Source organism: Oncorhynchus mykiss, chromosome Y (genome assembly GCF_013265735.2).
Source record: "Oncorhynchus mykiss isolate Arlee chromosome Y, USDA_OmykA_1.1, whole genome shotgun sequence".
Lineage (NCBI taxonomy): Eukaryota > Metazoa > Chordata > Actinopteri > Salmoniformes > Salmonidae > Oncorhynchus > Oncorhynchus mykiss.
In genome coordinates, this window is record NC_048593.1 from 37,573,328 (window position 1) to 37,597,534 (window position 24,207).

At 42.7% G+C, this 24,207-nt stretch overlaps 1 protein-coding gene across 1 annotated transcript in view; it reads left to right on the top strand.

Moving 5' to 3' along the window:
* Positions 1–477: 477 nt before the first annotated feature.
* The window catches only part of LOC110510232 (coronin-6), a 40,913-nt gene continuing 17,183 nt past the window's right edge, over positions 478–24,207 (top strand). Inside the window, exons 1-3 of the mRNA XM_036967985.1 lie at positions 478–703; positions 7,314–7,513; positions 17,908–18,030. Of these exons, the coding sequence (XP_036823880.1) occupies positions 7,316–7,513; positions 17,908–18,030 (321 nt within the window). The 5' untranslated portion in view covers positions 478–703; positions 7,314–7,315. The remainder of the gene's footprint in view (positions 704–7,313; positions 7,514–17,907; positions 18,031–24,207) is intronic.

Genomic DNA, 24,207 nt, shown 5'->3' on the forward strand with positions numbered 1-24,207 from the left:
ATGATAGTTTGTAACGGAGTGACAGTTGGTCCGTTGTGCCACTGACTGGCAGAGTAGCCCACGGAATTTATGTCGGCCTGTTACCAGGTCTCACACTGGATAGTTTAGGAAATGGCTGCCAAATTTTGACAGCAGTCTTGGAAAACAAAGTGTATTGGCCCACATTTGGAAAAAAATATGTTTTAATCGTCTAAATAATTTATTCATGGCCATAGCATATCTGACAGTTTATAAGTAGACTATAGTTTACGAACATGGCAGATCGTCTAAGTTGTAATGTAACCCCCTCTTCCTCTTCACGCGCTTGTGTGGCACAGCCTAGCCAGTGACCACCTGACTCCTGCGCGCGATCGCAGCTCAACCTATAGCTCTGTCCCAGGCATACGAGAGATAGCCAGACAGGGCCTTTCGAAAATAGACGGGACCACTTTGACCCCTTTCCCATATCCCCTCCCTCCGCTCCTTCTCTCTCTGTCCTCCTTTCAGACCCCCTCCCTTCTTGCTCGTCTCGCCGCGTCATAGTTGTACCTCGCGCCCGCCGCCAAGTCCGCACCAAGTGTACAAAACTGGACCACAGAGAACCAGAGAAAACACTCCAATAAGCACGGCGCGTTACCGAGAACAGAAAACTACCAAGGGAAGGGGGAGTGGAGAATTCGGAGGGCGAACGACCGGTGGGAATACCCAACAAATACCGAGCTGAGTGAGTTGCCTCAATTGACCTAAAGCAGCCGTGTTCTACTATAATTAATAACGTCAATAACCGTCGACTCCGCAGTTGAATGCTGCGACAGCTTCTTTTACCGCATTGCCAGTGTGTGCGTAATGCTGGGAAAGTCATAGATGTCACAATGTGACTGCGCACTTTTTATCCGCGGACAGTGTCGAGCTTTAAGTTGTGACTGCTGAACCAAATGGAGCACGTTGTGCAGGGCCAGAGGGGAGGGGGGGGGGGGGGGGGTTGCCCCCCTTCTTTCCTTATAGGGGTAGCATTATTAGGCTACTGTGGTAGGTTTCCAGATGTGTGAGTGTGCGTGCTTGCGCATACGAGTTTAAGGATTGTGTGCGTGCGTGTAGTCGCCAATATTCTTGTTATTGACAGATCAGGGAGATCTGTTTCATTTTCCTATTGGGGATGGTTAGGCCCTCTCCCCAGAGCCCCAGAGTGGTAAGGGTAGGGCTGGGGTTAGAGCTGGGGGTGGGAACGGACAGTGGCATGTCTATATTAGGAAAGTGACCATGTCATTCTTTTGCTCTGTCTGGAGAGCCATGCCAGAACAGAGCAGAGACAGACAGCTACAGACAGCTACAGACAGCTACAGACAGACAGACAGACAGACAGACAGACAGACAGACAGACAGACAGACAGACAGACAGACAGACAGACAGACAGACAGAACTTGTCTGTACTGTAATGGAGGTGGTTGAATGCATTGATTGTTAGTCTCTCTGGACAAGAGCGTTCCCTAGGTGGTAACAATGTAAATGGAATGGTTTCTGGGATATGAACAAACATGCAGTAATGGAAATCTATGCATTCCTATCTTTTTGCCCTGAACGGTTTGTTTCTAAAGAGTAGGCCTACCTTATTATACTGTTATAAACTGTTTCATAAAGAGTAGGCCTACCTTATTATACTGTTATAAACTGTTTCATAAAGAGTAGGCCTACCTTATTATACTGTTATAAACTGTTTAAAGAGTAGGCCTACCTTATTATACTGTTATAAACTGTTTAATAAAGAGTAGGCCTACCTTATTATACTGTTATAAACTGTTTAATAAAGAGTAGGCCTACCTTATTATACTGTTATAAACTGTTTAATAAAGAGTAGGCCTACCTTATTATACTGTTATAAACTGTTTCATAAAGAGTAGGCCTACCTTATTATACTGTTATAAACTGTTTCATAAAGAGTAGGCCTACCTTATTATACTGTTATAAACTGTTTAATAAAGAGTAGGCCTACCTTATTATACTGTTATAAACTGTTTAATAAAGAGTAGGCCTACCTTATTATACTGTTATAAACTGTTTCATAAAGAGTAGGCCTACCTTATTATACTGTTATAAACTGTTTCATAAAGAGTAGGCCTACCTTATTATACTGTTATAAACTGTTTAAAGAGTAGGCCTACCTTATTATACTGTTATAAACTGTTTCATAAAGAGTAGGCCTACCTTATTATACTGTTATAAACTGTTTCATAAAGAGTAGGCCTACCTTATTATACTGTTATAAACTGTTTCATAAAGAGTAGGCCTACCTTATTATACTGTTATAAACTGTTTCATAAAGAGTAGGCCTACCTTATTATACTGTTATAAACTGTTTAAAGAGTAGGCCTACCTTATTATACTGTTATAAACTGTTTAATAAAGAGTAGGCCTACCTTATTATACTGTTATAAACTGTTTAAAGAGTAGGCCTACCTTATTATACTGTTATAAACTGTTTCATAAAGAGTAGGCCTACCTTATTATACTGTTATAAACTGTTTCATAAAGAGTAGGCCTACCTTATTATACTGTTATAAACTGTTTCATAAAGAGTAGGCCTACCTTATTATACTGTTATAAACTGTTTCATAAAGAGTAGGCCTACCTTATTATACTGTTATAAACTGTTTCATAAAGAGTAGGCCTACCTTATTATACTGTAATAAACTGTTTCATAAAGAGTAGGCCTACCTTATTATACTGTTATAAACTGTTTAAAGAGTAGGCCTACCTTATTATACTGTTATAAACTGTTTAATAAAGAGTAGGCCTACCTTATTATACTGTTATAAACTGTTTAATAAAGAGTAGGCCTACCTTATTATACTGTTATAAACTGTTTAATAAAGAGTAGGCCTACCTTATTATACTGTTATAAACTGTTTCATAAAGAGTAGGCCTACCTTATTATACTGTTATAAACTGTTTCATAAAGAGTAGGCCTACCTTATTATACTGTTATAAACTGTTTAAAGAGTAGGCCTACCTTATTATACTGTTATAAACTGTTTAATAAAGAGTAGGCCTACCTTATTATACTGTTATAAACTGTTTAATAAAGAGTAGGCCTACCTTATTATACTGTTATAAACTGTTTAATAAAGAGTAGGCCTACCTTATTATACTGTTATAAACTGTTTCATAAAGAGTAGGCCTACCTTATTATACTGTTATAAACTGTTTCATAAAGAGTAGGCCTACCTTATTATACTGTTATAGACTGTTTCATAAAGAGTAGGCCTACCTTATTATACTGTTATAAACTGTTTCATAAAGAGTAGGCCTACCTTATTATACTGTTATAGACTGTTTCATAAAGAGTAGGCCTACCTTATTATACTGTTATAAACTGTTTCATAAAGAGTAGGCCTACCTTATTATACTGTTATAAACTGTTTAAAGAGTAGGCCTACTTTATTATACTGTTATAAACTGTTTCATAAAGAGTAGGCCTACCTTATTATACTGTTATAAACTGACAGTCAGCTGACTAGGTATTTCTCTGTTACACTGTATTACACTCTATTACACCCTATTACACTCTGTTACACCCTATTACACTCTGTTACAATCTATTAGACCCTATTACACTCTGTTACACCCTATTGCACTCTGTTACACCCTATTGCACTCTGTTACACCCTATTGCACTCTGTTACACCCTATTGCACTCTGTTACACTCTGTAACAATCTATTACACCCTATTACACTCTGTTACACCCTATTACACTCTGTTACACTCTGTAACAATCTATTACACCCTATTACACTCTGTTACACCCTATTGCACTCTGTTACACCCTATTGCACTCTGTTACACCCTATTGCACTCTGTTACACTCTGTAACAATCTATTACACTCTGTTACACCCTATTACACTCTGTTACACTCTGTAACAATCTATTACACCCTATTGCACTCTGTTACACCCCATTGCACTCTGTTACACCCTATTGCACTCTGTTACACTCTGTAACAATCTATTACACTCTGTTACACCCTATTACACTCTGTTACACTCTGTAACAATCTATTACACCCTATTACACTCTGTTACACCCTATTACACTCTGTTACACCCTATTGCACTCTGTTACACCCTATTGCACTCTGTTACACTCTGTAACAATCTATTACACCCTATTACACTCTGTTACACCCTATTACACTCTGTTACACCCTATTACACTCTGTTACACCCTATTACACTCGGTTACACTCTGTTACACCCTATTACACTCTGTTACACCCTATTACACTGTTACAACCTATTACACTGTATTACACTATTATACTCACACTATATTACCCTCTGTTACACTCTATTATACTCACACTATATTACCCTCTGTTACACTCTATTACACCCTATTACACTCTATTATACTCACACTATATTACCCTCTGTTACACCCTATTACACTCTATTACACTCTATTTACACTCTGTTACACTGTATTACACTCTATTATACTCACACTATATTACCCTCTGTTATACTCTATTACACTCTGTTACACTCTATTTACACTCTATTACACTCTGTTACACTCTATTTACACTCTATTACACTCTGTTACACTCTATTTACACTCTATTACACTCTGTTACACTCTATTTACACTCTATTACGCTCTGTTACACTCTACTACACTCTCTTTCTTATACTCTTTACACTCTATTACACCCTATTACACTCTTTTACACTGTATTACACTCTATTATACTCACACTATATTACCATCTGTTACACTCTATTATACTCACACTATTTTACTATCTGTTACACTCTATTACACTCTGTTACACCCTATTACACTCTATTATACTCACACTATATTACCCTCTGTTACACTCTATTACACTGTATTTACACTATTACGCTCTATTTACACTCTATTTACACTCTATTTACACTCTATTATACTCTATTTACACTCTATTACACTCTTACACTCTTTCCACTCTATTACACTCTATTACACTCTTACACTCTATTTACACTCAGTTACACTCTATTTACTCTCGGTTATTCTCGGTTACACTCGGTTACACTCTATTACACTCTGGTCACATTTCTTATGATAACTGTGTCATGTTGCTGAGTAGAGCTGGGATCAGGACTCACACAGCAGAGACCTAGAGACCTTTTGTATGTGGTGACTGGAATTCCCTGATAACACACACCCCAGAAACAAGCGGAACTAAGGCCTATCAGTTCATCCACCCTATCAACTGTCGGGTCGTGTAATGCTACATACATACATACATACATACATACATACATACATACATACATACATACATACAGTGGTAAAATCATAAAGCACTTGGGTGAGCACATATTTGTCTGTTTCCTTGGAAACAGATTAAGCCAGTTGTGGATTTACAGGTAGTTTCAATGGTTTCTAGTCTTGGACTACTTTTTCGGCATCTATCTGATAGTAAGAGCTCGTATTAGAGATACATTATGGAAGGGCAAGTTGTTCCTGTAAACTGAGGTTAATTGAGTCAATATCAGAAGCATGTTTACACCAAGGACTCATGGTTGACAGGACGGGTTTGTTCATCTTCAGTTGTCCAGTGGAGCCACAGCATTCTGTGCTGCTATGTGTATTTGTTTGCCAATGTTTCGGTCTTCATTGGGTCTCCAAAAAGGTCTCCCATCTCCAAAGATCCCAACAGCATATAACTTGACTTTCTTCTCTGAACGGAGAGTTGTTTTACTACAGCATTTTATTTCACCTTTCAGAGAGATTGCTCAGGTCCTAATTCTCCTGGGCTCCTGTCTGCAGGGGCAGCTGGGTCATTTTGGATATGGATTTTAGTGCCAGCCTATGGCCTTTCTTCTGTATGTGTGTGTTCATGTCCACGCACCCTTCATTTCCTTATATACAGGAAATATTCTGTTTATCACAGATGTACATATTAACCAACAGTACTTACTTCTATATAGTATTACGTTACATACAGACTACTGCAGTTTGAGTTTATATCTTGTCTTAATGCTTTCCTCATTTATCTTGTGGTCTGATCCCATGTCTTCATCAGCTGTGTTTGTGTGTGTGTGTGTCTGTATCTGTGTGTGTGTATGTGATTGTACGTGCGCAAGTGGGTGTTTGTGTGTGTGTCTGTGTGTCTGTATCTGTGTGTGTGTATGTGAGTGTACGTGTGCATGTGGGTGTTTGTGTGGGACAATCACACTATTAATATCTGTGCTGATGGATCATCAGAGATCTAGAATGTGTCTCCTGTGTTTTCACGGCTTACATTGTTCTGGCCCGTTGCCCCGGACAATAACATGACAACAGTACATCAGCAACAGACACACAACAACTCAACACTGTTATATTGCTAATCAGCAACAGACACAACAACTCAACACTGTTATATTGCTAATCAGCAACAGACACAACAACTCAACACTGTTATATTGCTAATCAGCAACAGACACAACAACTCAACACTGTTATATTGCTAATCAGCAACAGACACACAACAACTCAACACTGTTATATTGCTAATCAGCAACAGACACACAACAACTCAACACTGTTATATTGCTAATCAGCAACAGACACAACAACTCAACACTGTTATATTGCTAATCAGCAACAGACACACAACAACTCAACACTGTTATATTGTTAATCAGCAACAGACACAACAACTCAACACTGTTATATTGCTAATCAGCAACAGACACACAACAACTCAACACGGTTATATTGCTAATCAGCAACAGACACAACAACTCAACACTGTTATATTGCTAATCAGCAACAGACACAACAACTCAACACTGTTATATTGCTAATCAGCAACAGACACAACAACTCAACACTGTTATATTGCTAATCAGCAACAGACACATGACTCAACTTGACTTTTGACGACACTTCCATCCTAAAATACCATCATGTGTGTTTCGCAGAATGCCAAGAGTCATAGCTTATCAATGGAAGAGGTGAGATCAGTCCCATGATTCACATCATTTAAGTTGGATTGATATTACTTCTCTTGGTCAATAAGAATTTCATGATCTCTTGAATGATTGATTAAATGCTTGATTGATTGACATTGCATATCTGTAATTGTCACTTCCTCACTAAATCATGATTCCCTCCTTCACTCACTCTTCTTCTCTCTCTCCCCTCTCCCCACCTCTCTCCCATCCTTTTCGTCCCCACTCTCACTCTTCCTCTCTCCATCTCTCTGTCCCCCCACACCCCCCTCCTCGTCGCCCCTGTCTCACTCTTCCTCTCTCCATCTCTCTCCATCTTTACCCCCTCCCTTCTTTGTTTCCATAGCGATGAGTCGCAGCATCGTACGACAGAGTAAGTTCCGGCACGTCTTCGGACAGGCAGGGAAGACGGAGCAGGGCTATGATGACATACGCGTTTCCAAGGTGACGTGGGACAGCTCGTTCTGTGCCGTCAACCCAAAGTTCCTGGCCGTCATTGTGGAGTCCAGTGGGGGCGGAGCCTTCCTCGTCCTGCCCCTCTCCAAGGTAAGTCAGCCCTTAAAGGGGCAATCTGGGATTCGAACAACAACAAAGTAGACACCCTGCCACTTTTTTTTAAACAGCTAAGGGATGGGGCTGGAGGTCAGTCAAACCTTAACTTGTTATGGCTGGGGGCAGTATTGAGTAGCTTGGATGAATAAGGTGCCCAGAGTAAACTGCCTGCTACTCAGTCCCAGTTGCTAATATATGAATAGTATTAGTAGATTTGGATAGAAATCACTCTGAAGTTTCTAAAACTGTTTGAATGATGTCTGTGAGTATAACATAACTCATATGGCAGGCAAAAACCTGAGAAAAAATCCAACCAGGAAGTGGGAAATTTGTAGTTTTTCAACTCTTTGCCTATCGAATATACAGTGTCTATGGGGTCAAATTGCACTTCCTAAGGCTTCCACTAGATGTCAACAGTCTTTAGAACCTTGCTTGATGCTTCTACTGTGAAGGAGGGGGGAATGAAAGGGGATTGAGACAGAGGTCTGCCAGAGAAGCATGAGCTGACCACGTACGTTCACGTGAGAGTTAGCTTGAGTTCCATTGCATTTCTGAAGACAAAGGGATTCTCCGGTTGGAACATTATTGAAGATTTATGATAAAAAAATCCTAAAGATTGATTCTATAAATCATTTGACATGTTTCTACGAACTGTAATATAACTTTTTGAACTTTTAGTCTGAACTAAGCGTTTGCGCATTGTGCATTTGGATTACTGGGCTAAACGCGCGAACAAAAAGGAAGTATTTGGACATAAATTATGGACTTTACCGAACAAATCAAACATTTATTGTGGAACTGGGATTCCTGGGAGTGCATTCTGATGAAGATCATCAAAGGTAAGTGAATATTTATAATGTTATTTCTGACTTCTTTTGACTCCACAACATGGCGGATATCTGTATGGCTTGATTTGTTGTCTGAGCGCTGTACTCAGATTATTGCATGGTGTGCTTTTTCGGTAAAGATTTTTGAAATCTGTGTATCTATAATTCCATGCATAACAGTTGTATCTTTTAGCAATGTTTATTATGAGTATTTCTGTAAATTGATGTGGCTCTCTGCAAAATCACCGGATGTTTTGGAACTACTAAACATAACGAGCCAATGTAAACTCAGAATTTTGTATATAAATATGAACTTTATCGAACAAAACATACCTGTATTGTGTAACATGAAGTCCTATAAGTGTCATCTGATGAAGATCATCAAAGGGTAGTGATTAATTTTATCTCCATTTCTGCTGCTTTTTGTGACTCCTCTCTTTGGCTGGAAAAATGGCTGTGTTTTTCTGTGACTAGGTGCAGACCTAATATAATAGTTTGGTGTGCTTTCGTCGTAAAGCCTTTTTGAAATCAGACACTGTGGTGGGAGTAACAACAAGTTTATCTTTAAAATGGTGTAAAATACTTCTATGTTTGAGGAATTTTAATTATGAGATTTCTGTTGTTTTGAATTTGGCGCCCTGCACTTTCACTGGCTGTTGTCATATCGATCCCGTTAACGGGATTCAAGCCATAAGAAGTTTTAAAGGGGTATTCTGCAATTGCTACATCCATTTTTTTACTTATAAATGAATAACATATACCCATTGACTCTTGAAGAATATTACTTAAAATGCCTCATGACCTTAGTTCAACTGTCGTAGCCCATCAGAACCGAAAATATAAGCTTGTTTTACTCCAATGTTTGTAAATAAAGTAAAATATTTTTTTTACAACCCACCATATAGCCTCAAAACCTGGTTAAAACTATAATTTTGATATCATGGATCGTCTCTATGCATCCATAGTCGTCTATGAATTTGAGCTTGACATCCCTCAGCTTTCTACAGAAACAAGAGACAGAGGCTTTTGTTATTGTTTCAACTGCTGATTGTCGCTTTATCCGTTTTTGACCTTTGCCTGTATATTTGAACTTATCCTGAAAGTCGTCTGTCATCCATGGTTCGGATTTGTTTCAAAAGCCACTACCAGTACTAACTTAACTTAATAGCCACTGCCAACCAAATGGGAGTGATAGGGAAAACTCAGGGACAAGTTCAAATGCACCGACATCGTATTGTACTTGACTTTTAAAGGTGATTTATGCTTCAGCTGATATCCGTGTCATTTACAGCGAATGTGATCTCTGCTAAAGTCAGGGAAATGGCCTTTAAAAGTCAAGTGCAGTGCGATGTCAGTTTGTTTGAATCCCAGCCTTGGTTTGAAGTTCCTCAGAGGTGATTTAACTAAATATTTTGAACACGATGAACTTTCTGTGTTGGGCAGTTGAATTGGACTGTGTTGTCAGATATCTACATCTCAGTGAACTTCTATAGTCCGAGCTAAGTCTTAGGTCCCAGATTATGTTTTGTTAAAATGTCAGAGTGTTGTGTTACCTTTCTCTAGTCTAGCTGATATGCCTGATGGGAACAGCGTTCATTGTGTGGGCACGATTGAGGTCAATTGAAAAGTTATATTTTCAGTCAATATTGTGTTTATGTGTGAGAGTTCACTTCCAATCAGTGGCATAACGCAGTTTCACAGGACCCTCCCGCAAGGTGCTAACCCCCCCCCCCCCCAAAAAAAATATTTGTACAATTATTTTGGGGGATTTATTTTGCCATGGGGCAAAGAGAGCAATTTGCAATTTTATAGCTAATGTCATGTTATTTTGCACATTTTGCCATGAGGCTGAGAGAAAATGAATCCCCTCTCCCCTCTCTCTACCCCCCCCTGCTCTCTCAGAGTCTCACGTTTCGCCCTTCTCTCAACCCCCCGCTCTCCCCGAGTCTCACGTTTCGCCCTTCTCTCTACCCCCCTGCTCTCCCCGAGTCTCACGTTTCGCCCTTCTCTCTACCCCCCCTGCTCTCCCCGAGTCTCACGTTTCACCCTTCTCTCTACCCCCCCTGCTCTCCCCGAGTCTCACATTTCGCTCTTCTCTCTATCCCCCCTGCTCTCCCCGAGTCTCACGTTTCGCCCTTCTCTCTACCCCCCTGCTCTCCCCGAGTTTCACGTTTCGCCTTTCTCTCTACCCCCCCCGCTCTCCCGAGTCTCACGTTTCGCCCTTCTCTCTACCCCCCCTGCTCTCCCCGAGTTTCACGTTTCGCCCTTCTCTCTACCCCCCCTGCTCTCCCCGAGTCTCACGTTTCGCCCTTCTCTCTACCCCCCCTCCTCTCCCAGAGTCTCACGTTTCGCCCTTCTCTCTACCCCCCCTGCTCTCCCCGAGTGTCATGTTTCGGCCTTCTCTCTAAACCCCCTGCTCTCCCTCAGTCTCACGTTTCGCCCTTCTCTCTACCCCCCATGCTCTCCCTCAGTCTCACGTTTCGCCCTTCTCTCTACCCCCCCTGCTCTCCCTCAGTCTCACGTTTCGCTCTTCTCTCTACCCCCCCCCCCCCCCCCCCCCCCCCCCTGCTCTCCCCGAGTCTCAAGTTTCGCCCTTCTTTCTTGGGCCAGATTCACCAAGTGTTTTCAGAAACAATAGAACAAAATAAATATGATAAAAGGAGACAAGGAAATCATCTAGATAGATAAGTATAGATAAACACAGTTTCATGCTTATCTCACTCCCCTCTGAAACAAGATGACAGGTGGAACCTTTGCACCTGGCGGGAACCGAGCGTTTAGTCTGGCCGTAAGTACCCTGCTCTCTCCCCAGGATACACTGGAGGGGATTGTTCCTACCACCGACTGAAAGCTCAGACTAACTAACCACCTGTTTAGTAAAACCTGCCAAGACAAGATGGATACTTAGAGGATTTACAAAGTTCTAGACTGGTAAGATAATAGTTGCCATTCATTCGAGGTTTAGTTAGATGTTTATATTAGTGTTTGCCTCATGATGAAGGCAGCTTATTGTCTAAAAGTGAGCTAATTACAATAACAGATGTATTGCATCGCAGCAGTAGAGTTCCAAGCAATCTGCCTTGTTGTTCTTTCTGTGTTAATAACAGGGAACGTTTGGTGCCCTTCGTTCAGTGTCCTTGCTAGGGGAAGAATTCAGCTGGAACTCTGAAGGTGGTGTTGAAGTTGTTGTTATCTGAGTTCTCGTGTGTTTCCCTAGAGGACAAAGCTCCCGATGTGTTACTGCACAGGCCTTGCTCTCTTCGCAGTCTATCCACACACAGCAAGGTGTTACCTGAAGCAGGATTTCCCTACCTTCACTCAAGACAGGTCCCCCTGCCTGAAGGCGTCCGCATGCTTCCCAGACAAAACAGTTCGGAAGAGTTTATGCATATACTGTAGCATGATGACATTTTGGGACGTTTTTGTTTGTTTTGGAATTCAGTGAGTCAAAAACAAACTGTTCGGCTTTTCGGGCAGACAACATTTTCTATTGAGGGAAGACGAAGTTCGGAGCCGACGTCAACGCCCCATTGTCGTTGATTGGTCAACAGTAGGGATTCTTCAATAAAGTCTTTGTTGTCATTAGGGTTGCACATTTTGGGGAATATTCAGAGGTGGACACTTTCTGTGGGAATTAACTGGAATATATGGGAATTAATGGAAATATATGTAAAATCATATTAATACCATTTAAATGTAGATGTTTGTTGCATTGGATATATTTATCATATCATATGGAGACAGAAACATAAACCTTTTACCTTGTCATAAGTAGACATAGCAAATGGCTTTTGTAGAAAAGAGAAATACTATGTTTTTCCTACCATTGTATTTATAAATATTGCTACAGGCCTAGGCATATTGAACTGCTTTCCACTGCCTGCTGCAACGCAACAATCAGCTATTTGCCACGCGCTGCCCAAATTGCGCGTTTAAAGCAATTAAAGAAGCAAATGATCCTCTGTGGCCAAATCATGCTCTCTGGTATAGAATTTTGAATTAATTCATGAATTAATGCATATGCATGAGTAATTATATAGCTACTCTTTGCAAATGTAATGAAATGTACTTCGGGGGGGGGGGGGGGGGGGGGGGGGGCGGTTATCTTCCCCTATTCTATTGGAGGTGCTGCCTATGCTGTCCAATGTGAATGTAACAGGTGCATAACACAGCACTGTCTCTGCTCACTGCTGAGATAAAGGCACGCGGGCTAGTAGCTTCCCTCCGAGCGATGCTCTGCATGGTCCTAAAGCCAGCCTTTTCAATACACGAAACAGTCATTGCATTTTAATCGGGATTTTAATGATTTCATTTGACTTTTTTGTAGCCTACTTTTACATTGTTGGTCTTGAGCTAGGGTATGGTGACTGCCACCGGGCACAGACGTCAGTTCAGCGTTTTGATTTACATTTGGTTGAGTTGTCAACGAACGTGAATTCAACGTAACAACAACAAAACATGTCACCACGTCATTGGATTTAGGTGTCACGTTCTGACCTTGGTTCCTTTGTGATGTCTTTGTTTCAGTATGGTCAGGGCGTGAGTTGGGTGGGAAGTCTATGTTCTTTTTTCTATGATTTGGTATTTCTGTGTTTGGCCTGGTATGGTTCTCAATCAGAGGCAGCTGTCAATCGTTGTCCCTGATTGAGAACCATACTTAGGCAGCCTGTTTTCCCCCTTGAGGTGTGGGTGATTATATTTTCTGTTGTGTGTCTTCACCAGACAGGACTGTTTCGTTGTTGTTTTGTATTTCAGTGTTCAGTTTGATTTATTAAATATTAACATCGTGAACACCTACGACGCTACGATTTGGTCCTCACCTTCTTCCACCAACAACGTTCGTGACATTAGGTTAAAAGTTGGGTGAAAAAAATACTAAATTCCCTTACGTTGATTACTTTTTTCAAATCCAATCAGTTTTCCACCTTGATTCAACGTCATCACATTTATGTTTTGGTTGAAATGACTTGTAAACAACGTTGGTTCAACCAGTTTTTGCCCAGTGGGATACCCTGCCATACCCAGTGGGATATCCGGCCGTACCCAGTGGGATATCCTGCCGTACCCAGTGGGATATCCTGCCATACCCAGTGGGATATCCTGCCGTACCCAGTGGGATACCCTGCCATACCCAGTGGGATATCCGGCCGTACCCAGTGTGATATCCTGCCGTACCCAGTGGGATATCCTGCCATACCCAGTGGGATATCCTGCCGTATCCAGTGGGATATCCTGCCGTACCCAGTGGGATATCCTGCCGTACCCAGTGGGATATCCTGCCATACCCAGTGTGATATCCTGCCGTACCCAGTGGGATATCCTGCCGTACCCAGTGTGATATCCTGCCGTACCCAGTGTGATATCCTGCCGTACCCAGTGTGATATCCTGCCGTACCCAGCGGGATATCCTGCCGTACCCAGTGTGATATCCTGCCGTACCCAGTGTGATATCCTGCCGTACCCAGTGTGATATCCTGCCGTACCCAGTGTGATATCCTGCCGTACCCAGTGGGATATCCTGCCGTACCCAGTGGGATATCCTGCCGTACCCAGTGTGATATCCTGCCGTACCCAGTGTGATATCCTGCCGTACCCAGTGTGATATCCTGCCGTACCCAGTGTGATATCCTGCCGTACCCAGTGTGATATCCTGCCGTACCCAGTGTGATATCCTGCCGTACCCAGTGTGATATCCTGCCGTACCCAGTGGGATATCCTGCCGTACCCAGCGGGATATCCTGCCGTACCCAGCGGGATATCCTGCCGTACCCAGCGTGATATCCTGCCGTACCCAGTGTGATATCCTGCCGTACCCAGCGGGATATCCTGCCGTACCCAGCGGGATATCCTGCCGTACCCAGCGGGATATCCTGCCGTACCCAGCGGGATATCCTGCCGTACCCAGCGGGATATCCTGCCATACCCAGCGGGATATCCTGCCGTACCCAGTGGGATATCCTGCCGTACCCAGCTGACATTCCTGATTCCTTGGGGGCCGTAGAGATTCTCACAAAAGTTCGCTCTACCGGGGCTCCCGAGTGGCGCGGCGGTCTAAGGCACTGCATCTCAGTGCTAGAGGCGTCACTACAGACACCCTGATTCAGAGACCCTGGTACAGACACCCTGATTCAGAGACCCTTGTACAGACACGCTGGTACAGACACCCTGATTCAGAGACCCTGGTACAGAGACCCTGGTACAGAGACCCTGGTACAAAGACCCTGGTACAGAGACCCTGGTACAGACACCCTGGTAGAGACACCCTGGTACAGACACCCTGGTAGAGACACCCTGGTACAGACACCCTGATACAGACACTCTGGTACAGACACCCTGGTACAGACACCCTGGTACAGACACCCTGGTACAGATACCCTGGTTCCATTCCAGGCTGTATCACAACTGGCTGTGATTGGGAGTCCCATAGGGTGGCGCACAATTAGCCCAGCGTCGTCCGCGATTGGCCGGGGTAGGCCATCATTGTAAATAATATTTTGTTCTTATCTGACTTGTCTAGTTAAATACAAGTTAAAATAAGCTGTGACCACTTGACAGGGTTTTGGGGCCGGGGTACATCACATTGATGCAAACATATTCTGATCTCTGAAACTGACAGTAAATCTGAACAACTGTCTGTCTATCTATTAAAAACAGACAGACAAAGAGAGCGAGGCGGAGAGAGAGAGAGAAAGAGGAACACTGCCGCTACCTCGCTCTCCAACCATGGTGTGTGAAATGAGGAGCGAACTGAAATGACTGAATATCCTGTTCACTTCAGAGTGAGGAGAGTTATATATATATATATATTAGAGCGCTGGACAGACAGGGGGAAGAGGAGTGGGAGAGAGGGAGAGACATGGTTATACTGTATATTAGAGGGCTGGACACACAGAGGGAAGAGGAGTGGGAGAGAGGGAGAGACATGGTTATACTGTATATTAGTGGGCTGGACAGACAGAGGGAAGAGGAGTGGGAGGGAGGGAGAGACATGGTTATACTGTATATTAGTGGGCTGGGAAGAGGAGTGGGAGAGAGGGAGAGACATGGTTATACTGTATATTAGAAGGCTGGACACACAGAGGAGTGGGAGGGAGGGAGGGAGGGAGGGAGAGACATGGTTATACTGTATATTAGAGGGCTGGACAGACAGAGGGAAGAGGAGAGGGAGAGAGGGAGAGACATGGTTATACTGTATATTAGAGGGCTGGACAGACAGAGGGAAGAGGAGTGGGAGGGAGGGAGAGACATGGTTATACTGTATATTAGTGGGCTGGGAAGAGGAGTGGGATAGAGGGAGAGACATGGTTATACTGTATATTAGAGGGCTGGACACACAGAGGAGTGGGAGGGAGGGAGAGACATGGTTATACTGTATATTAGAGGGCTGGACACACAGAGGGAAGAGGAGTGGGAGGGAGGGAGAGACATGGTTATACTGTATATTAGAGGGCTGGACACACAGAGGGAAGAGGAGTGGGAGGGAGGGAGAGACATGGTTATACTGTATATTAGTGGGCTGGGAAGAGGAGTGGGAGGGAGGGAGAGACATGGTTAGTCCGATTCCCTAAATAAAGATGAGAAAAAATGACTGTAAAATAATAAAAATACTGAGCTATATTGTATTTTATTTAAAAAAAGTTGTATTATATTATACTAATACAATTGCTCAGAGAAAGAGTTTGTTTAACAAGTCATATTTTCTTTTCTTCTCAAAAAGCTAGGGGTGATCATTTTTGACACCCCTGTTTTCAATACCTTTCAACGCATCACCTTGTGAGGATGAAGGCGCTGGGCTTTTTCCTAAAATGTTTTATGAGTTGGAGAACCCATTGGGAGGGATCGTAGACCATTCCTCCACACAGAATCCTTCCAGATCCTTGATATCCTTCGTCTGCACTTATGTTCTACACTATTCACTTCAAACCACAGGTTTTCAATAGGTTTCAAGTCCAGAGACTGAGATGACCATTACAAAATGATGATTTTGTGTCCAGTTAACCATTTCTTTGTGGATTTTGATGTGTGCTTGGGGTTATTGTCTTGCTGGAAGATCAGTTTGTGGCCAAGTTCCAGCCTCCTGGCAGAGGCCACCAGGTTTTTGGCTAAAATGTCCTGGTACTGGGTCAAGTTTCTGATGTCCTTGCCGCGACCGGGAGGTCCGTGGGGCGACGCACAATTGGCCTAGCGTCGCCCGGGTTAGGGAGGGCTTGGTCGGTAGGGGTGTCCTTGTCTCATCGCGCACCAGCGACTCCTGTGGCGGGCTGGGCGCAGTGTACGCTAGCCAAGGTGGCCAGGTGCACGGTGTTTCCTCCGGCGCATTGGTGCGGCTGACTTCCGGGTTGGATGTGCGCTGTGTTAAAGAAGCAGCGGCTTGGTTGGTTGTGTATCGGAGGACGCATGACTTTCAACCTTCGTCTCTCCCGAGCCCGTACGGGAGTTGTAGCGATGAGACAAGATAGTAGCTACTACAACAATTGGATACTACGAAATTGGGGAGAAAAAGGGGTAAAATTCAAAAATAAATAAATAAATAAATAAAAAGTTTCTGATGTCCTTGACCATAACATCATAGATCCAGCAACATATTTTACAGTAGGTTTGAGGTTATTTTCTGCTCATGCATTCTCATTTCGACGCCAAACTCACCACTGGCCAAAGAGCTCTATTTCCATGTCATCCAACAAACGTAAACGCCTGGAGTTTACTAAGCAGCATTGGCACTTGGATTGGAGCCAGTGCTTCGGTCAGATGACATGAAAATAGAGCCCTTTGGCCACGCACACTAGTGGTGGGTTTGGCGTCGAAATGATTACCTGTTAAACAAAATGTATTTCTCTGGGAAATGGTATTGGTATAAAATAATATAATTTCCCCATTTTGTTGAGGATACAATATAATTCAGTATCTGTATTATTTTATACAGTCTGTTTTGCTAATCTTTATCAAGAGTGCCAATCATTTCAGACCCCACTGTACATTAGAGGGCTGGAGAGTCAGTCTATAAATATCTGTGCTGCTCTCCATCCATCCTGCGCAGGGTCCGAGCCAAAAGAAAAACTCCCCTTTCAACACCTCATCAGACTGCTATAAATACACACCTCAGGATGGTAGGATGTGTGTATGTATGTGCGTGTGCGTGTATACGTGCGTGGGTATATGTGTGACGGGGTTGAGAGACGCGTTGTTCGAATTAACGGAACAGGAAGTGGTGAAATAGCACAGGAAGTGATATCATTGGTCAGGAATGCACATGTTCCTGGTGTGTGTTTCAGGCATGGCTAAAATAAAGAAGTGTTGTATGTGAAATGGTGTATGATGCGTTGTGTAGTTATGGTTTGAGTTCAGTCTTTATTGTCAGTCCCACTGTGCAGATGACCAGATGTTTAACAGCTCAGGAACCACATCATTATTATATAGCTTTCTCCTAAAATGTGGGGCATAACTTCTACATTTGTATTGCCGTTGCTAAAATATAGAGTTTTTCTAACTAGAGTGTACACAGTGTATATTGCAGTGTAATGTGATGCTGTCTGCCTGTCTGTCCTGTCCTATGTGATGTAGATGGGTCGTCTGGATAAGAACCACCCGTTGGTGACTGGCCATACTGGGCCTGTCCTGGACATCGACTGGTGCCCTCACAACGACAACATCCTGGCATCCTGCTCAGAAGACACCACAGCCATGGTAAGGCTGGCAGTGTGTGTGTGTGTGTGTGTGTGTGTGTGTGTGTGTGTGTGTGTGTGTTATATCATAGGAAAACATTATAATGTATGAACTGTCAGTGTTTTTAAGAACTGTCCCTTGTCTACTGTTCATCTAACGATCTGTTAAACCAAAGGTCCTGACTCTCCGTGGTCAGTAATGATCCCATGAGGAGTACTATAGTACTGTAGTGTGGGATGTTCGCCTCACTTATAACAAGGGCTGAGGACTCAGGTTTGGTGTGTGTGGGAAAATAGAAAGGTGGGTGGTGTTAGGGGGACGGCGTGGTAGGTGGAGGGAAGGGGTGCTGCCTGCAGAGGGATGGGGTGTGGGCGGTCGGGGGGGGGGGGGGGGTTGTTGGGGTAACGGCTGCTTGGTATTTATAAACATGTGTTAACACAGCTCCCCTGAATACCCCTCTGCCTCATCCACCAATCAGATGACAGAGCCTCTCAGGATGAGCAGGGATGAGATATCAAAGCTGTGTGTGCTTGTCTGTGCGTGTTTGTGTGTGTGTGTCTGTGTGTCTGTGTGTGTTTGCAAGGAATGTGGTTTATCAGACCTAGTACTACAGTCCACCAAGACCTTGCATCACAAGGACAAGTGTGTGTGTGTGTGTGCGTGTGTGTGTGTGCTTTTTTGCGTTCTGGTTTTATCAAAGAGGGAACGTGTTGATGCAAACAAGGGATTTTGTGATAAATAACACATATAGTATATATTACAGTGAAATCAAGCTAAAGGAGTAGATATCATATGGTGATACAGTCAGTAGGATTCGGTCGGTCTGTCGGTCTGTCGGTCGGTCGGTCCCAGCTCTCTGCAGGTCATTGACCAGGTCCTGCCGTGTAGTTCTGGGCTGATCCCTCACCTTCCTCATGATCATTGATGCCCCACCAGGTGAGATCTTGCATGGAGCCCCAGACCGAGGGTGATTGACCGTCATCTTGAACTTCTTCCATTTTCTAATAATTGCGCCAACAGTTGTTGCCTTCTCAGCTCTCTGGTCTTGGCCATTGTGGAGAGGTTGGAGTCTGTTTGATTGAGTGTGTGGACAGGTGCCATAAAATGCAAATGAATTACTTAAAAATCATACAATGTGATTTTCTGGATTTTTGTTTTAGATTCCGTCTCTCACAGTTGAAGTGTACCTATGATAAAAATTACAGACCTCTACATGCTTTGTAAGTAGGAAAACCTGCAAAATCGGCAGTGTATCAAATACTTGTTCTCCCCACTGTAGATAGCAGCTGTCCAGGCTTGACATTGTGACCAGAGAAGAAGGCCTTAGCTGTAATGTCATCCTTTGGATTTCACAGACAAAAAGACATGGCTTACTGGGCCAGCTAACTTGGCTATCATTAGAGTGTGATTATGTGTGTGTGAAGGGGGGAGAGAGTGTGTGTTTGTGTTTGAAAACACACACACACCAAAAATTGGTGAGGGGGGGTGGTTGGAGTAGCACATTTAATTGAATTAGTATGGAAAAATGTTCTCTAAGATATAGTACTGGAATTAGGTCATAGCAATGTTCTTTGTGTCCCAATGTGTTACGGTATTATGTGTCCCCCTGTTCCCCTGTATGTATAACATTGTATTGTGTCCTTGTGTAGCTGTAACATTGTATTGTGTCACCATGTAGGTGTAACATTATTATGTGTCCCCCTGTATGTATAACATTGTATTGTGTCCCTGTGTAGGTGTAACATTATTATGTGTCCCCCTGTATGTATAACATTGTATTGTGTCCATGTGTAGGTGTAACATTATTATGTGTCCCCCTGTATGTATACCATTGTATTGTGTCCCTGTGTAGCTGTAACAATAGAATGGGTGTCTCCATTCAAGTTAATGATGGCATAATGGGTGGACTGGCAGCCATGTTTGGGTGTACCCATAGGAGCAAAGCAGGAAGTAAAAGCTACAGTAGGTTGAAGACCTAGAGAATGATAGTGGCCAGAAGATCGTTATAGCATGGGCAGTGCCATTGATGACTTCTACCATGGCATATATCATTATATTATATTATTAAAGTAGTCAACTGGGATGGGATTCCTATGGGTTATAGCCTAAATGGCACGGCCCATGCTGTCACAGACACTATAATGGCACAGATATAAAAATGAGTCCTCTATCTATCTCTATGGTTGAAGATGACTAAGGTGAAGACAATGAGACCTCTATCTATCTCTATGGTTGAAGATGACTAAGGTGAAGACAACGAGACCTCTATCAATCTCTATGGTTGAAAATGACTAAGGTGAAGACAATGAGACCTCTATCTATCTCTATGGTTGAAGATGACTAAGGTGAAGACAATGAGACCTCTATCTATCTCTATGGTTGAAGATGACTAAGGTGAAGACAACGAGACCTCTATCTATCTCTATGGTTGAAGCTGACTAAGGTGAAGACAACGAGACCTCTATCTATCTCTATGGTTGAAGATGACTAAGGTGAAGACAACGAGACCTCTATCTATCTCTATGGTTGAAGATGACTAAGGTGAGACCTCACCTACACGTGCTGAAATTTGTTGAATCAACTCAACTGACATTACAAAAAATACATTGCATGAGCCGCATCATTTAAAGGAATATTCTACATTACCATGGAAATGATTGTGTCACAAAACCAAGCAGCCATTTGCGAATGTACCCGTGATACTGTATATAATGACGAGATGATCTCCCCCTTAACAATGGGAGACGTTGTCCCAAATAGCGGGGAGGCAGGTGATCTGCTTATCACTACATTCCCGCGTGGACAAATTTTGACGCCATGAGTCAACTCATACATAAATATAGATATGGGATATCTCCATGAGTCTACCAGTCAAGTTGCCAGGCTTAGAGGATCCAAGACCATTCTAGTTATTCTATTTCTATGCGTGTAACGTTGTTATGTGTCATCCTTTAGGCGTGTCACGTTGTTATGTGTCATCCTTTAGGCGCGTAACGTTGTTATGTATCATCCTTTAGGCGTGTAACGTTGTTATGTGTCATCATTTAGGCGTGTAACGTTGTTATGTGTCATCCTTTAGGTGTGTAACATTGTTATGTGTCATCCTTTAGGCGTGTAACGTTGTTATGTATCATCCTTTAGGTGTGTAACGTTGTTATGTGTCATCCTTTAGGCGTGTAACGTTGTTATGTATCATCCTTTAGGCGCGTAACGTTGTTATGTATCATCCTTTAGGTGTGTAACGTTGTTATGTGTCATCCTTTAGGTGTGTAACGTTGTTATGTGTCATCCTTTAGGCGTGTAACGTTGTTATGTATCATCCTTTAGGCGTGTAACGTTGTTATGTATCATCCTTTAGGTGTGTAACATTGTTATGTGTCATCCTTTAGGCGCGTAACGTTGTTATGTATCATCCTTTAGGTGTGTAACGTTGTTATGTGTCATCCTTTAGGCGTGTAACGTTGTTATGTGTCATCCTTTAGGCGTGTAACGTTGTTATGTATCATCCTTTAGGCGCGTAATGTTGTTATGTGTCATCCTTTAGGCGTGTAACGTTGTTATGTATCATCCTTTAGGCGTGTAACGTTGTTATGTGTCATCCTTTAGGCGCGTAACGTTGTTATGTGTCATCCTTTAGGCGTGTAACGTTGTTATGTATCATCCTTTAGGCGTGTAACGTTGTTATGTATCATCCTTTAGGCGCGTAACGTTGTTATGTATCATCCTTTAGGCGCGTAACGTTGTTATGTATCATCCTTTAGGCGTGTAACGTTGTTATGTATCATCCTTTAGGTGTGTAACGTTGTTATGTGTCATCCTTTAGGCGCGTAATGTTGTTATGTATCATCCTTTAGGCGCGTAATGTTGTTATGTGTCATCCTTTAGGCGTGTAACGTTGTTATGTGTCATCCTTTAGGTGTGTAACGTTGTTATGTGTCATCCTTTAGGCGCGTAACGTTGTTATGTGTCATCCTTTAGGTGTATAACGTTGTTATGTGTCATCCTTTAGGCGTGTAACGTTGTTATGTGTCATCCTTTAGGCGCGTAACGTTGTTATGTATCATCCTTTAGGCGCGTAACGTTGTTATGTGTCATCCTTTAGGCGTGTAACGTTGTTATGTGTCATCCTTTAGGCGTGTAACGTTGTTATGTGTCATCCTTTAGGTGCGTAACGTTGTTATGTGTCATCCTTTAGGCGTGTAACGTTGTTATGTGTCATCCTTTAGGTGCGTAACGTTGTTATGTGTCATCCTTTAGGTGTGTAACGTTGTTATGTGTCATCCTTTAGGCGTGTAACGTTGTTATGTGTCATCCTTTAGGTGTGTAACGTTGTCATGTGTCATCCTTTAGGTGTGTAACGTTGTTATGTGTCATCCTTTAGGCGTGTAACGTTGTTATGTGTCATCCTTTAGGTGTGTAACGTTGTTATGTGTCATCCTTTAGGCGTGTAACGTTGTTATGTGTCATCCTTTAGGCGTGTAACGTTGTCATGTGGCATCCTTTAGGTGTGTAACGTTGTTATGTGTCATCCTTTAGGCGTGTAACGTTGTTATGTGTCATCCTTTAGGTGTGTAACGTTGTTATGTGTCATCCTTTAGGTGTGTAACGTTGTTATGTGTCATCCTTTAGGCGTGTAACGTTGTTATGTGTCATCCTTTAGGTGTGTAACGTTGTCATGTGGCATCCTTTAGGCGCGTAACGTTGTTATGTGTCATCCTTTAGGCGTGTAACGTTGTTATGTGTCATCCTTTAGGCGCGTAACGTTGTTATGTGTCATCCTTTAGGCGCGTAACGTTGTTATGTGTCATCCTTTAGGCGTGTAACGTTGTTATGTGTCATCCTTTAGGTGTGTAACGTTGTTATGTGTCATCCTTTAGGTGTGTAACGTTGTTATGTGTCATCCTTTAGGTGTGTAACGTTGTTATGTGTCATCCTTTAGGTGTGTAACGTTGTTATGTGTCATCCTTTAGGCGCGTAACGTTGTTATGTGTCATCCTTTAGGCGCGTAACGTTGTTATGTGTCATCCTTTAGGTGTGTAACGTTGTTATGTGTCATCCTTTAGGTGTGTAACGTTGTTATGTGTCATCCTTTAGGTGTGTAACGTTGTTATGTGTCATCCTTTAGGTGTGTAACGTTGTTATGTGTCGTCCTTTAGGCGTGTAACGTTGTTATGTGTCATCCTTTAGGCGTGTATCGTTGTTATGTGTCATCCTTTAGGTGTGTAACGTTGTTATGTGTCATCCTTTAGGCGCGTAACGTTGTTATGTGTCATCCTTTAGGCGTGTAATGTTGTTATGTGTCATCCTTTAGGCGTGTAACGTTGTTATGTGTCATCCTTTAGGTGTGTAACGTTGTTATGTGTCATCCTTTAGGCGCGTAACGTTGTTATGTGTCATCCTTTAGGCGCGTAACGTTGTTATGTGTCATCCTTTAGGCGTGTAACGTTGTTATGTGTCATCCTTTAGGCGTGTAACGTTGTTATGTGTCATCCTTTAGGCGCGTAACGTTGTTATGTGTCATCCTTTAGGCGTGTAACGTTGTTATGTGTCATCCTTTAGGCGCGTAACGTTGTTATGTGTCATCCTTTAGGCGCGTAACGTTGTTATGTGTCATCCTTTAGGCGTGTAACGTTGTTATGTATCATCCTTTAGGCGTGTAACGTTGTTATGTGTCATCCTTTAGGTGTGTAACGTTGTTATGTGTCATCCTTTAGGCGTGTAACGTTGTTATGTGTCATCCTTTAGGTGTGTAACGTTGTTATGTGTCATCCTTTAGGCGTGTAACGTTGTTATGTGTCATCCTTTAGGCGTGTAACGTTGTTATGTGTCATCCTTTAGGCGTGTAACGTTGTCATGTGGCATCCTTTAGGCGCGTAACGTTATATTGTTGGGTGAAGTTCGTATATTCACTCTGGCTATCTACTCCAATTTCAGAGCACTCTCATCTAACTGTGCCTGGAGCTCAGAATAACTGATGAATTTACAAACGCTCAACACCCGTTGAATGTGGCCGGTGCCAGTAAAAAAATAGTAATTAAATTGTTGCCAGCAGCACAGTTACAGTCACCAACACTCTGAAAAACACAACAGCCTAACCGGCTCTGCTAGGATGAGTAAAATGGTCAGAGTGAGGTGTTTTCTCTAATTTGTGTCTGGAAATAGCTAGCCAACGTTAGCCAGTTAGCTTGGGTGCTTGAC